This window comes from Calidris pugnax, unplaced genomic scaffold (assembly GCF_001431845.1).
Source record: "Calidris pugnax isolate Ruff unplaced genomic scaffold, ASM143184v1 scaffold55, whole genome shotgun sequence".
Lineage (NCBI taxonomy): Eukaryota > Metazoa > Chordata > Aves > Charadriiformes > Scolopacidae > Calidris > Calidris pugnax.
In genome coordinates, this window is record NW_015090832.1 from 3348322 (window position 1) to 3363191 (window position 14870).

Sequence of the window (14870 nt, forward strand, 5' to 3'; positions counted from 1 at the left end):
ACTTTGTGCAGGCTGTGCCTGCCCAATTGGCCCTGCCTCTGGAAGGAGGAGATGTGTCCCAGCTGGGAGCTGCCAGGCTCTGGGTCAGGGTGCCTGGCCTCACAGAGACATGGAAGTGAGAAGTCTGCACTTAGGCTGGGAGCTTTGCCTGCTCAGCTGCTCCCAATCTCATAGAATCATCTAAGTTGATATAATTATCTAAGTTGGAAGGGACCTTTCAGATCATCAAGTCCAACCATCAACCTAACACTGACAAAAACCATCACTAAACCGTGTCCCTCAGCACCACATCTGCTCAGCTTTTAAATACCTCCAGGGATGGTGATTCTGCCACTTCCTGGGCAGCCCATTCCAATGCTTAATAACCCTTTCAGTGTAAAACTTTTTCCTAATATCCATCCTAAACCTCCCCTGGTGCAACTTGAGGCCATTTCCTCTTGTCCCATCGCCTGTTCCTTGGGAGAAGAGACTGACCTCCCCTGACTACCCCCTCCTTTCAGGGAGTTGGAGAGAGCCAGAAGGTCTCCCCTCAGCCTCCTTTTCTCCAGGCTGAACGTCCCCAGCTACCTTCCTTTTCTCCTCTGAGTACAGGCAAAAAGGTCAGGTGGAGTTAGGTCTTGCACTGACCTGTGCCATCCCAGAGACTGCACCACTCTTGGGGTCACCTCTGCCCATCAGCCACAAGTGTTGGTGGCTCTGTCACAGCTCTGGCATCCTCAAGCAGTTCCTTCAGGCGGCCAGTGCTGGGTGGTTCTGAGTTGGAGCAGTCACTTCTTATCAGGCTAATTACCTTAAAATCCAGCTAACAGGTGGCAAGGGCCAAGCAGCGTGAGCCCAACATGTTTGTCTCGGGCCACATTGCTGTAGGGGTCCCTGCATGGTGTTCATAGAGTCATAGAATGGTTTGGGTTGGAAGGGACCTCAAAGATCATCGAGTTCCAACCCCCCTGCCCTGGGCAGGGACACCTCCCACCACACCAGGTTGCTCAAGGCCCCATCCAGCCTGGCCTTGAACCCCTCCAGGGATGGGGCAGCCACAACTTCCCTGGGCAACCTGTTCCAGTGTCTCACCACCCTCATAGTAAAAAATTTCTTCCTGAGATCTAATCTGAATCTTTTTTCTTCCAATTTAAAACCGTTTCCCCTTGTCCTATCATTACACTTCCTGGCAAAGAGTCCTTCTCCAGCCACTGTTGGGGACAGTGTGGCTGTGCTGAGCGAGGTTTGGTGCTTTGCTGTCCAACGGCGGCTCGGGAGGCCAGGAGGATCCTGTTTGCTTTGAGAGCTGCTGCTGCTGAGAGGGACTTGTCAGCGTTACAGTGGTTTGGACAATCTGCTTCAGGTCTTGTAGCCAGACCGTGTTTAAAGGTTTTCCTTGTGGCTGTGGGCTGAGAAAAGGAAAATTGGCTGCCCTTGGTTGTTATAGCAATAAGTATAAGCAAGGGCCTCTCTGCACACCATTCCCTGGCATGGAGCACAAACATTGGTCTTATCACTCTGAGAAGGAACAGTTTTCTCCACAATATGCTGTTAATTTCAGAGAGTTAGAAAAGGCCTAACTAAAATGCAAAGTTACAGAACACAAAATTGATCCGGTTTTACCTCAAACCGGGACACCTTTTAAAAGCAGCTCTTGTGCCGCCCTTCCCTTTGCGGTGGGGCTGGCAGGGGTTGCCTGCAGCTTCCTGGCTGTGGCTGCGTGCCACGGGCAGCAAAAATTGGAGGAGCTCCAGACCCAACACGTGGACTCTGCCTGCCCCAATCCAAGAAGCCATGCCTCAGGACCCCATGAGAGGGCAGGCCTGGCTTTGGGGACCTTGTGTCGTACCGTGGGTCTGACCTCCTCTGTTGGGCAGTAGAAGTTGGGTGCTAAAATGGGGTGATCCTTGAAAGAGGGATGCAAGGAAGTGGCTGTGGATGGGCTGGTGTTGAGCCTACCTTGGGCTTTGTTGATGTGGTGCCTTGCTGGGAGGACAGACTTTTGTGGAAACTGGTTCCCCAGGTAGACCCAGGAGCCCTGGGGATCCATGACCCTGGTTTTGCTGGTCTGTCAAGCAGGTAGTGTCCCCTGCGTCACATTTGCAGGAGCTGCGTGCTGGGCCACGGGGTTCTGATGCCTCCAGATAGCACATGAACATCTTTAAGGCCACAGAGAGTCACTGTGTGGCCCTGTGACTGCTCTCTGTACCTCCAGACCCCCCAGCTGAGGGACCCGTGGGGACTTTGTGCAGGCTGTGCCTGCCCAATTGGCCCTGCCTCTGGAAGGAGGAGATGTGTCCCAGCTGGGAGCTGCCAGGCTCTGGGTCAGGGTGCCTGGCCTCACAGAGACATGGAAGTGAGAAGTCTGCACTTAGGCTGGGAGCTTTGCCTGCTCAGCTGCTCCCAATCTCATAGAATCATCTAAGTTGATATAATTAAGTTGGAAGGGACCTTTCAGATCATCAAGTCCAACCATCAACCTAACACTGACAAAAACCATCACTAAACCGTGTCCCTCAGCACCACATTTGCTCAGCTTTTAAATACCTCCAGGGATGGTGATTCTGCCACTTCCTGGGCAGCCCATTCCAATGCTTAATAACCCTTTCAGTGTAAAACTTTTTCCTAATATCCATCCTAAACCTCCCCTGGTGCAACTTGAGGCCATTTCCTCTTGTCCCATCGCCTGTTCCTTGGGAGAAGAGACTGACCTCCCCTGACTACCCCCTCCTTTCAGGGAGTTGGAGAGAGCCAGAAGGTCTCCCCTCAGCCTCCTTTTCTCCAGGCTGAACGTCCCCAGCTACCTTCCTTTTCTCCTCTGAGTACAGGCAAAAAGGTCAGGTGGAGTTAGGTCTTGCACTGACCTGTGCCATCCCAGAGACTGCACCACTCTTGGGGTCACCTCTGCCCATCAGCCACAAGCGTTGGTGGCTCTGCCACAGCTCTGGCATCCTCAAGCAGTTCCTTCAGGCGGCCAGTGCTGGGTGGTTCTGAGTTGGAGCAGTCACTTCTTATCAGGCTAATTACCTTAAAATCCAGCTAACAGGTGGCAAGGGCCAAGCAGCGTGAGCCCAACATGTTTGTCTCGGGCCGCATTGCTGTAGGGGTCCCTGCATGGTGTTCATAGAATCATAGAATGGTTTGGGTTGGAAGGGACCTCAAAGATCATTGAGTTCCAACCCCCCTGCCCTGGGCAGGGACACCTCCTACTAGAGCAGGTTGCTCAAGGTCCCATCCAGCCTGGCCTTGAACCCCTCCAGGGATGGGGCATCCACAACTTCCCTGGGCAACCTGGGCCAGGCTCTCACCACCCTCACAGCAAAGAAGTTCTTCCTGAGATCTAATCTGAATCTTTTTTCTTCCTATTTAAAACCGTTTCCCCTTGTCCTATCATTACACTTCCTGGCAAAGAGTCCTTCTCCAGCCACTGTTGGGGACAGTGTGGCTGTGCTGAGCGAGGTTTGGTGCTTTGCTGTCCAACGGCGGCTCGGGAGGCCAGGAGGATCCTGTTTGCTTTGAGAGCTGCTGCTGCTGAGAGGGACTTGTCAGCATTACGGTGGTTTGGACAATCTGCTTCAGGTCTTGTAGCCAGACCGTGTTTAAAGGTTTTCCTTGTGGCTGTGGGCTGAGAAAAGGAGCTTCTGGAGTGAGAGCTGCAGTTCTGGTGCATGGTTTGCAGCAAACGGCTCTGGGGCAGCAGCTGTGGTGTGAACATCTGCCTCCATGGTCCATGAGGGGGGCAAAGTTAGGGGTGCACCCCTCACCCCCCCCCTTCTCTTGCCTTTGGGGCCTCTGTTTCTAATCTTTTGCTTTTCTCAGACCCCCTGGAACCCGGCCATGGATGCGTGGTGGCATGAGCTGATGAGCAGTGCCAGCACGGAGTGTGAACCGGAGTGGTGCGACGCGGAGGACGAACTCTTCATCCTCTACACGAGCGGCTCAACTGGGAAACCCAAGGTATGCTTCCCCCAGGGCTGGGCTGAGTCCCAGTAACACCTCAGCAATGGGAACCAGTGAGGCTCACGTCGGGAGGCTCCAGTAAGAAGAAGAGCCTTGGAGCTCTTGGGAAAGGGGCTGTGCTGGTCATTCCTGCTCAGATGCTGTTTGAGCTCATGGACTGGTGATGCTCAAGCTTTACCTGGGAGGGTGAGGGCCCTGGTGGGAACTTGCCCTGACAGTTGTGTGCCTTCTCCTCGTAGGGTGTGCTGCATACGGTGGGTGGATACATGCTTTACGCTGCCACCTCATTTAAATACGTCTTTGATTACCAACCTGAGGATGTCTACTGGTGCACAGCTGACATTGGATGGATAACAGGCCATTCCTACCTCACTTATGGACCCTTGGCAAACGGGGCAACTAGTGTGTTAGTAAGTGCTGGCTGCTTTTACTCCAAGAAGGTAGAGATTGTGCTCTGTTGTGTGTTGTGCTCTGCTGTGTCGCTCTGCGATGAGCGCACTTCTCCCTTGAGTGCAGTGCCCCGGGCTCTGCAGGGAAGGGTGACAGTCCCCAAGGAGGGTGTGGGTGGCTGCTTGGTGGCAGACAGGGGGGCTAGTTTGTGCGTGGCTTTTGGGTGGTTAATTTTTCAAATGCTCCCCTGTTTCTATCCTTTAGAAGTATAAGCCTTGTGTACCAGGGGAGCCAGGGCTGCTGCGGGGTAACGCGAGAGCTGGATCAGGAGCAGGGAGTGATGTTTTCATGGATGGTGCTGTTTTGACAACCTGCATTTAACTCCTGTGCCTGCGTGTCCCTTGGCAGTGTGTGGCTGTAACTTGGATACAGATCAGGGAGCCAGAGGCTCGTGCCCAAGACTCCCTGAGGAAATACAAGCAGGAAAATCATTGTCACGTTAGGGGAGTCCTTTTGGGGGTTCTTGGTACTTTTGGTGTTGGTTCTGTCACTGTGTTTGGACCTCTTACCCTGTACCATGCGGGCAGAGTCATTGGGATTGTGGTGGGATTGTGTCACTAGTAGCCACCTAGGGTGTTTCGGGGGACATTTGCCAGGCCACCTGGGGTGGGATGGTGCCAAATCCATCCCAAGGGAGCAGTAAAGGGCTGGCTTCACTGTGTGGTGCCTGTGGCATTCCTATAAGGACATCTAAGGTCCAGCTGCTGTTCCCTGCTTGGGAAGCTGCTGCAGGTCAGTAGCAGTAGGGAACAGCTGTGTCACTGCCCTCTCTCCTGCTCAGTTTGAAGGTGTCCCCACCTACCCGGACGTTGGGCGAATGTGGAGTGTTGTTGACAAGTACAAGGTGACCAAGTTCTACACAGCACCCACGGCCATCCGGCTGCTGATGAAGCACGGGGAGGAGCCTGTCAAAAAGTGAGTGCCAGTCTCTGGTGACATGGAGGGCCCTGGCACAGCCAGAGACTCCCCATGGAGGATCAAGGGCCTCAGTTTCTCTGAGCAGCAGCTTCCCCAGTGTATTTTTTCTGAACAAACCAGGACCTTCTGCCTTCTACAGAGCAATATTCAGGCTGTGTTTCTCCACTCCCAGCACTAACTTCAGGATGGGAAGTTGTAACTCATTATAACTTGTGAGCAGGTCCTCCTCTTTCACCTTAAGCTGCAACTAAGCTCAGAGATTGCGGGTTGTCCCTGCTCCTGACCCGAAGCTCACCAAAGTGTGCTGGGCAGAGAGCCCCTCTGTGCTTCTCCTTGGCTCAAGGAAGGGAAGGAGTAGAGCCAAGTGGGAGCTTGGAGTAGGAGACATCAAAATCACAGAGTTCTCTTTTCTTGCCCCATGGAAGAGGGCTGAGAAGAGTCTGAACCATGCCTGGAAGCCCCAAGTACACTTTGGGTAGCCCTGCAGGCCCTGCTGTGCAGCAGGATCACAGCTGCTGTTCTTCATGGCCTTCTGTGCCACCTCCCTCCTCTCCACAGGCACAGCAGGAAGTCCCTGAAGGTGCTGGGGACTGTCGGTGAGCCCATCAACCCTGAAGCCTGGCTGTGGTACTACCGCGTGGTGGGAGAAGAAAAGTGTCCCATTGTGGACACATTCTGGCAGACAGAGACAGTGAGTCCTTGCCTGGGTGTCCCTTGGGCCTCTCTTTCCTTTGTGCTCCCTGCAGGGTGTCTTTGTGGGTTTGCTGTAGTGTTTCCTTGGTTCTATGTGGAAGGTTGGTTCCCCTTCTCCTCTTTCTTTCCTGGACCTCAGACAGGCTCCAAGGGGGGACCTTCCCTCTCAAAGGGTTCCTGCCAAGGTCTGCTCTGGACCTTGCTCTCCTCTCCCTCTTTCTTTCCCCCAGCAGCTCCAAAGCTTTGTGCCCAAACATGGGTTCGTTGTCCCTGCTGAATCCTTCCCAAGTCCTCATCTTCACAATTGCCCCAAGCAGCCTGCCTCTGACTGGGACATGATGCAAGCAGCTGTGGGATGGGCTGGGGTGGGCTGGCATGGCCCAAACTCACTGGTTTTTGCCTCTCTTTGCAGGGTGGCCACATGTTGACCCCACTCCCTGCTGCCACCCCCATGAAGCCAGGCTCTGCAGTGAGTACTTCTGTTCTCCTCTCGGGGGGCAGGGAGGGCTCCCTGGGGGCAAAACAAGGGGCTGCAGCAGCAGCCAGCCCTGTCTTTACCATGGCCCTGTGGCTACCAGCCTGCCAGCGTGATGCTGGGGAGGTGGCCACTATCCAAAATCGCAGGCCTGGCCCGAAGGAGCTGTGCTCACAGGCCCCATGTGCCACAGGTCCTCCAAAGCTGCCCATTCTCTGTCCCCACCACTCCCTGTGCTTCACGGGGTTCTAATGAACTCACCTCCTTGTCTCCTTGCTCTCTTGTCCCCATGGCAGACGTTCCCCTTCTTCGGTGTGGTCCCTGCCATCTTGAACGAGTCGGGGGAAGAGCTGGAAGGAGAAGCAGAAGGCTACCTGGTAAAGAAGGGTTGATCTTCCCTCCCCTCCCCTTGTCAGTTCCCTGTGAGCTCCGCGACCTTCCTGGTCTCCACTTACTCTGGGTCCACACGAGAGTGGTGGGAAGTCCCTTCACTGCCATAACTCGCTGGGAGCTTTATGCCGTGAAGAAACTGTTGGACTGGTCAAGAAATGCCCTTGCAGACATGAGGGAGGCAGGAGGGTGGGAACAACTTTTCAGCCAAGCTCTTTCCCCCCACACCAAGCCTGGGGAGATTTTCACAGAATCACAGAATCTTCTAGGTTGGAAGGGACCTTAAAGATCATCTTGTCCAACCGTCAACCTAACTGACAAAAATAGACACCCACACAACAAACAAGGAGCATCATCACTAAACCAGACCTCCCAGCACTACATCAACCCGTCTTTTGAACACCTCCAGGGATGGGGCCTCAACCACCTCCCTGGGCAGCCCATTCCAATGCCTGAGAACCCTTTCAGTGAAAAAATTTTTCCTAATCTCCAGCCTGAACCTCCCCTGGGGCAACTTGAGGCCATTTCCTCTTGTCCTGTCGCCTGTGACTTGAGAAAAGAGACCGACCCCCACCTCTCTACACCCTCCTTTCAGGGAGTTGTAGAGAGCAATAAGGTCTCCCCTCAGCCTCCTCTTCTCCAGGCTGAATACCCCCAGCTCCCTCAGCCTCTCCTCATAAGACTTGTGCTCCAGACCCCTCACCAGCTTTGTCGCCCTTCTCTGGACCCGCTCCAGCACCTCAATGTCTTTTTTATGGTAGGGGGCCCAAAACTGGACACAGTACTCGAGGTGAGGCCTCACCAGTGCCCAGTACAGCAGATCAGCACCGGGCAGGAAGTGTCCCAAGTGTCATCACTTTCCACCACGTGCAAGGCCCGTTTGCCTCTCTCCCTCGCTATGGTACGAGGACTGGGTTATTGCTTTGGTCTGGCTGACTCAGGTCTGTGTTTTTCCCCGGCAGGTATTTAAGCAGCCCTGGCCAGGAATAATGCGCACGCTCTATGGAAACCACCAGCAATTCGAAACCACCTACTTCAAGAAGTTCCCCGGGTACTACGTGACGGGCGATGGTAAGGTTGTGGTAAGGTTGTCTGGGGAGTGCCTGGCCACAGCCGGGGGACAGAAATTTGCCATGTCCTGGCCTCAGAATCCCTTAGGAGTGGCTCCGAGGGCTGGCACCGCTTCCTCACGCTGTCATTTCTGCCTATTTTTAGGTTGCAGGAGAGATAAAGATGGTTATTACTGGATCACAGGGCGAATTGATGACATGTTGAATGTTTCTGGTAAGAATGAGTTGTGTCTTCTGTGGGGACCACTGTGCTTTCTGATGCTCGTTCAGAAGCAGAGATGGGGGACACTTCTGCATCCATTTCTGACATGGGTTTAAAAAGCCACCTTGCTTTATGGGGGATGGTTCTGCATCCATGACTCTGCCCAGCAGTTTGTGCCCAAAGTGGAGCTAATTGCTGGATCGGAGACAGATGAGTCTGTGACTTGGTGACTTTCTGTGTCGTTTCCTCTGGAGACAATGCACTGGAGGGAAGGAGCCTTCTGTATCCTCTTAGAGGAGGTTCTTCACCAGCCAAGGTGCCTCTGTGCTGGAGGATTCAGGGCCATAGGGAATTACAGAGATCAGAGGGGACCGTGTGGTCCCTAATCCAACCTGCTGCTCTGCATAGGGCTAACCTCCAAGCTGGACCAGGCTGCTGGGAGCTGTGTCCACAGAGGTGGAGATTCTCCCACCTTTCTTGACTGAGTCTTTGGGATTCAGCTGCTCCTCGGCTGATCATTTTCCATATCCTGCATTCAGTAGCCCCCTCCCTCCTTTCCTGGGGGCTGTAGCCTACGGGCAGCCTGCTGGCCGTGAGATGTTGCTGTACTTGCCCCTGAATCCATAGAATCATAGAATTGCCCAGGCCGGAAGGGACCTCCAAAGGCCATCTAGTCCGACCCCCCCGCAGTCAGCAGGAACACCCCCAACTAGACCAGGTTGCCCAGGGCCCCATCGAGCCTCTCCTTGAATATCTCCAGGGATGGGGCCTCAACCACCTCCCTGGGCAACCTGTTCCAGTGCTCCACCACCCTCACAGTGAAGAACCCTCTCCTCATCTCCAGTCTAAATCTGTTCCCCTCCAGCTTGAAGCCATTGCCCCTCGTCCTGTCACTGCAGGCCTTTCTAAACAGGCTCTCCCCAGCCTTCCTGTAGGCTCCCTTCAGGTACTGGAAGGCTGCTATTAGGTGTCCCCGGAGCCTCCTCTTCTCCAGGCTGAACAACCCCAGCTCCCTCAGCCTGTCCTCGTAGCAGAGGTGCTCCATCCCCCTGATCATCCTTGTGGCCCTCCTCTGGACCCTCTCCATCAGGTCCATGTCCTTCTTATATTGAGGGCTCCAGACCTGCACACAATACTCCAGGTGAGGTCTCACCAGAGCAGAGTAAAGTGGCAGAATCCCCTCTCTGGACCTGCTGGCAACGCATCTTTTGATGCAGCCCAGGATGGGATTGGCCTTCTGGGCTGCAGCTGCCCACTGCCTGCTCATGTCCAGCTTCTCGTCCACCAGCACCCCCAAGTCCCTTTCCTCAGGGCTGCTTTCCAATCCCTCACCCCCTAGTTTGTATTGGTGGCGAGGATTGTTCTGGCCCAGGTGCAGAACCTTGCATTTGCTCTTGTTGAACCTCATGAGGTTCACCTGGGCCCTAGATCCAACTAGATCCTTTCACCTGACCAGCAGAGCTTGGTCCTCCACCAAGTTGACCACCTTCCCGTGGTTTTCTGTGACAGCGGACCCCGGGTGGAATGTCAGAGCACGGGTACAGGGGTGAGCTGTGTCCCTGCTCCAAGATGGGGAGCATTGTTTCCTCTCCCCATGGTGAGAAGCTGGAGCAGGGCATGGCAGGGGGGGTGGTTCCTGGGCTTTGCAGATCCAGCCTCTTCCCTCCTTTGCACCCTGTGGGTGTGCGGTCTCCTCTTACCAAATCCAGCTTCTTATCAGCCCGTGTTTAGTCCCATGGCTGTGAACAGTTCAAGACAGTAGATTAATAGTAGATTAACAGTTCAAGACAGTAGATTTAGATGTGGTGTCGGGGGATATGGTGTAGGGGAGAACTTTAGAGTAGGGTAGATGGTTGGACTTAAAGGTGGGAGGGAGAACAGCAGAGGGGGGGCTGTACTCTGCAGGTGAGTGATACCTGGCACTGCTGAAACGAGTTTTTCTTCCCCAACTGTTGCTTTTTCTCAAGCAAATGAAATAGATGCTCTCAAACCTATAATTAGGGCCTCTTACACTGACAGATCTCTTCTTCCCAGCTCCTTGGGGGGCTGCAGGACCCCAGCCTGGGGTCGGGGTGAAACACTGTCTCTCCTTGCTTGCAGGCCACTTGCTGAGCACAGCGGAGGTGGAGTCAGCCTTGCTGGAGCACGCTGCCATCTCGGAGGCCGCGGTGGTCAGCCACCCCCACCCCCTGAAAGGCGAGTGCCTCTACTGCTTTGTGACCCTGAGAGACGGCCACGAGTTCAGCAAGAACCTGATGGACGAGCTGAAGAAACAAGGTGGGAGCAGAGGAATATTCGGGAGGTCACATGGCAGCGCTGGAGGGGTTAAGGGCTTGGGTGCTTGAGCGAGGGGGGCACGTAGTCTGGGGAATGCAGCGTGGACAACTGTTGACAAGGTGCCCCCTCTGATTAGAGAGCACGGCTGGTGAAGACTAAAATTAGTCCTCCCCGCCTTTGGCTGCTCATGTGATGCCATCTCTACCTCTTGGGAGCTGGCAGCCCTGAGAAGGACCAGGGTACCCAGCAGGCTTTTGTTTGCAGCAGTGCTGGCCTGCGTGGGCACGGCTCTCACAGCTCTCCTGGCAGGTTCTGACCTGCTGCAGGGGTTGTTTGGTCACTCCGGGTGCTTTGTGCTCTGGTCTCAAGGGAGCTTTTCCATTGCCACAGCAGACTGCAGCATTTAATACATGAAACCCACCCATGGGAGTTTCTTCTCCCTAGGAACCCGACAGTGAATCAGTCCTTGCTCCATCAAAATGGTAATAGCGATTGGTGTAGCCATTATAGAGGGCTCTTGAAGATGGAGAGAATGAAAAAATGACTGCTCTTGCCTTTGGGAAGGACTCTGGCTTTGGTGTCCTCAGCACAGGAAGGACATGGAGCTGTTGGAGCGGGGCCAGAGGAGGCTGGGAGGGCTGGAGCCCCTCTGCTGGGAGGGGGGGGCTGAGAGAGTTGGGGGGTTCAGTCTGGAGAAGAGAAGGCTCTGGGGAGACCTTTGAGCCCCTTCCAGTCCCTAAAGGGGCTCCAGGAGAGATGGGGAGGGACTCTGGATCAGGGAGGGGAGCCATAGGATGAGGGGGAACAGTTTGACACTGAAAGAGGGGAGATGGAGCTGAGATGTGGGGAAGAACTTCTTTGTTGTGAGGGTGGTGAGAGCCTGGCCCAGGGTGCCCAGAGAAGCTGTGGCTGCCCCATCCCTGGAGGGGTTCAAGGGCAGGTTGGAGGGGGCTTGGAGCAACCTGGTCTGGTGGGAGGTGTCCCTGCCCAGGGCAGGGGGTGGGACTGGATGGTCTTTAAGTTCCCTTCCAACCCATTCTGTGACTCCAAGATGTGTCTATGACCCTGTTGGCGCTGCAGGTCTTGCTGCCCCCTCCCACAGCTGGAGGCTTGGCTGGGCACCACCCTACCAGCTTCCCCAGCAGCTGGGCACTGTGTGTCTGAACTTGGTCATCCTGCCTGAAAAGGAGGTGTGTGACCTCTCCCAGCACCTACAATGAAAATCTCTTTCTTTTTCTTTTTTCAGTCAGAGAAAAAATCGGCCCAATAGCCACCCCTGATTACATCCAGTACGCCCCAAGCCTGCCCAAAACCCGCTCAGGTAAGGGCCCAGGGAGGGTGCTGGGGACTGAGCACCTCCTCCCAGTGGAAGGAAATCAGGAAATCAGCCCCAAATTGCTTGTCTGGGGCCACTCACCTGGAGAGGGGAGCAACCTCAAGACTCTGCAGGTCTGGGCACTCCCCGCTCCTGCTCAGGATGCTGAAGAGATCCTGACTCCCGCTTTCCTTCTGTGGCTGTCGTTACAGGAAAGATTACCAGGCGGATATTAAGGAAGATTGCCAAAAATGACCAAGATCTGGGGGACATCTCCACTTTGGCAAACCCGGGCGTCATAAAACATCTTTTCAGCAGCCGATGTGACACGAAGCAGTAGCGGCGTCGCCTGTCCCTGCCGAGCAGAACTGTACTGGTGAGCAGGGCCCTTCCATCACCGCCCTCTGCCCTGGGAAGGAAACCCTCACCCGTTAATTGAATGTACGAACGTTACAAACGAGGGAGAGGAGAGGCCGGGTCTCCCAAGCGTGTCCCTGCCTCGCAGGAGCGTGTGCGTCATGTTCCAGATGGGTATCACCCATTTTGGGGTTCAACCTGGTGCACGGAGGGGACTCCCCTTTTAAACACCTCGTTCTTGATTTTTAATTTTTTTGGGGTGTTAATTAAAGTTGATGTAATTTATGTGGCACCTTACGTGCGGGGGGAAGGAAGGGAGGGGGTTGGAGGGAAGGGGAAGCGGTGCTGGGGTCCCTCAGGGCAGGCAGGGGGAGGGTCACCCGCTGTGGCAACTTGGGGAGGACTTTAAAATGCTCTCACATTGTGACTGTGCAGCTGAGTTTGTCACATCCACTGCCCAAGCCTGTTGTCCCCCCAGCCCGAAAGGGAGTGGGGCAAAGCTCAAGGGTTTTAAGCAGGTTTTTTTTTGTGTTTTGGAGCAATTTGGTACCAAGATCTGCTGCTTCTGAACTGCACAGCGGTTTGGTTTTTCCCAATCCAGCGTCCTCCAGTGTGGTCTGGGAGGGAAAGTCTTGGTCTGACTTGCTCCAAGGCGAGCTGGGAGTTGAAAGAGGCTCCTCTCTCCTCCTGGGGCAGGAGTTGGTGCTGCTGCTGCCAAGGGATGGAGGGGAAAAAAGCCATGAGGAGGCACCTTTCCCTTTGCAGGCAAACCAGGCGCTGGGGTCCAGCTCACCACGACCATGGCTGCAGCAGGGAAAGCAAGATTAGTCCTAGATGGTATTTTCTCATCAGGGAAAAAAAAAAATAAACAAAACAGAACAGCAGAAGATGGTTAAAGTTAGCTTTTGAGCTTTTGCTTAAATCTGACATGGCTTGATGATGATGAGAGGGGGGAAAAAACCACCCCAGAACCTCTAGCCCAAGAGCCTGCCCATCTCACGGGTTCTGCCAAAGCCATTCTTCTGCAAATGAATGACCTTTAACTCCAGCCCCGGGTTGAGCTGGGTGAGAGGTACCTCCTCGGTCGTGTCTGTGTGAAAACTGCATGTGAGCTCTTTGATTATTTTTTTTTTGCACTTAAACCAAAGGAGAAACGGGCTTTAAAACTTGCCGCTGCAACAGCTGCTTTGGCTTCACCTGCAAACTAGGCTGACGCTGGGCTGGGCTTGGAAAGGATGAGGCCACCACCTCTGAGGCTTGGTAGCCCAAGGGCTAGTGTTGCAGGTTGTTCTGGCAGGCTGTTGGCCCAGTCCCAGCTCTCAGTTCTTACCTGCTGCTCTCACTGGCACAGCACTTGTCCGTGATCCGTAACCTCTGTGCCTGCCAGTGTCCCACGTGTCCCCCCCTGCTCTGTACCACTGCACCGTGCCACCTCCTCCACAAGGATTCCTGCATCATCTCTCCTCCCGTTACTCTTCATCCGCTCTGTCATTTTTGGCTGGAAAGAGCCAAGGATTTTATGCAAAATGGAATAAAATTCAAGGAAACAAAAGGGCTTAGAGTGTGTCGTAGGTGCTTCTCTGGGAGAGATGGGGGTGCTCAGACAGCGCTGAGAACTGGGGTAGGTTTTTGGGGATGGGTGGGGGTTGGTTGCTGCCGGTGCGATGGTTTAATCACAGACTGGGACTTACTGGTTGTGGCAGCAGGGCAAAGGCAGAACCTCTGATTCCAGGCCTGGAGCCTGTGCCTCAGTTTCTCCCTGGTCTCCAGCCAACATCAGCCCACAACGGCTCATGGAAAGCACCATGAACCCCACCATGCAAGAGCCAAGCAGCCAAGGAAGCTCAGGGCTTGGCTTGCTTTCCCACCACACCAGGCCTGGTCCTCACCCAGGGACAGCCATGGATGCCACCAGCCTCCACCTCTCTGCTCCCCAGCGTCACCTTCAGCTCAGGCCTCAGCAGCAACTCGGGGAGGATGCTACAGTGCTGTCCTGCTCCTCACAGCTCCAGGGAACCCTGTGCTCTTGCTGCTCATGGTGCTTTCTCCTGGAGAGGGTCGTACCCAGCACCCCTCACCCCAGCATCTCCATCCAGCCGCAGAGCTGGGTCCCAGGCTACTTCTCCACCAGGGAGCTGTGTGGCCTTACAGCAGCCAGAGCAGAACCTGCTGCGCTGGCTTCAGCTGGCCCCAGTGTGAAGGGACATGAAAGGGCCCTGCCCAGGGAGGAGGCACCCCCTCCCTCCACCTCTCCTCTCAGACAAACCTGGCACGAGACCAGCATTCAGATTTGCATATCCGTTTTAATTTCTGGCTGAGGGTAATCAACTCCCCCCCCGCCCCCCTGCAACAAAAAAACCACCCAGGAATCCCGGAATCGGTCACACTCACAGAAGTGAGCTCTTTGCAGGGTGAAAGATGGGTGATTGGAGCACCCAGGGGCAGTGAGCCCAGCAGGGTGCAGGCACAGCAATCAGCACATTCATTCTTCAGAAATAATTGGCTTTACATGGTTTCTCTCCGGCATCACCGAAAAAAACAGAGCTGAGGCTGCCTGGGCTCTTTACCCGGGCACTGCCAGAAAGGGGCATCTTCTCCTTTTGCCTTGAACTGCTGGGGCTGAGGAGGAAGAGGGGCTGGAGGAAGAGGGATGGAGTCCCTCCACCACTGCCTTGTTCCCACCGAGTCATGAAGCCTGGAGGGAGATGTCTCTCCCCTCCTGCTGGTGCTGGTCCCAGATTAAAGCCCTCAGCAACTGCAGTTCTGTCCCTTCCCTGCCACACC

At 54.7% G+C, this 14870-nt stretch overlaps 1 protein-coding gene across 2 annotated transcripts in view; it reads left to right on the forward strand.

Moving 5' to 3' along the window:
* The window catches only part of ACSS2 (acyl-CoA synthetase short-chain family member 2), a 39913-nt gene extending 27577 nt beyond the window's left edge, over window positions 1–12336 (forward strand). For both annotated transcript variants that reach the window (XM_014941283.1, XM_014941284.1), the window contains 11 exons: window positions 3799–3936; window positions 4179–4349; window positions 5171–5304; window positions 5866–5998; window positions 6413–6469; window positions 6772–6852; window positions 7828–7936; window positions 8081–8149; window positions 10238–10414; window positions 11661–11735; window positions 11942–12336. In XM_014941283.1, the coding sequence (XP_014796769.1) occupies window positions 3799–3936; window positions 4179–4349; window positions 5171–5304; window positions 5866–5998; window positions 6413–6469; window positions 6772–6852; window positions 7828–7936; window positions 8081–8149; window positions 10238–10414; window positions 11661–11735; window positions 11942–12069 (1272 nt within the window). In that variant the 3' untranslated portion in view covers window positions 12070–12336. The remainder of the gene's footprint in view (window positions 1–3798; window positions 3937–4178; window positions 4350–5170; window positions 5305–5865; window positions 5999–6412; window positions 6470–6771; window positions 6853–7827; window positions 7937–8080; window positions 8150–10237; window positions 10415–11660; window positions 11736–11941) is intronic.
* Window positions 12337–14870: the final 2534 nt, after the last annotated feature.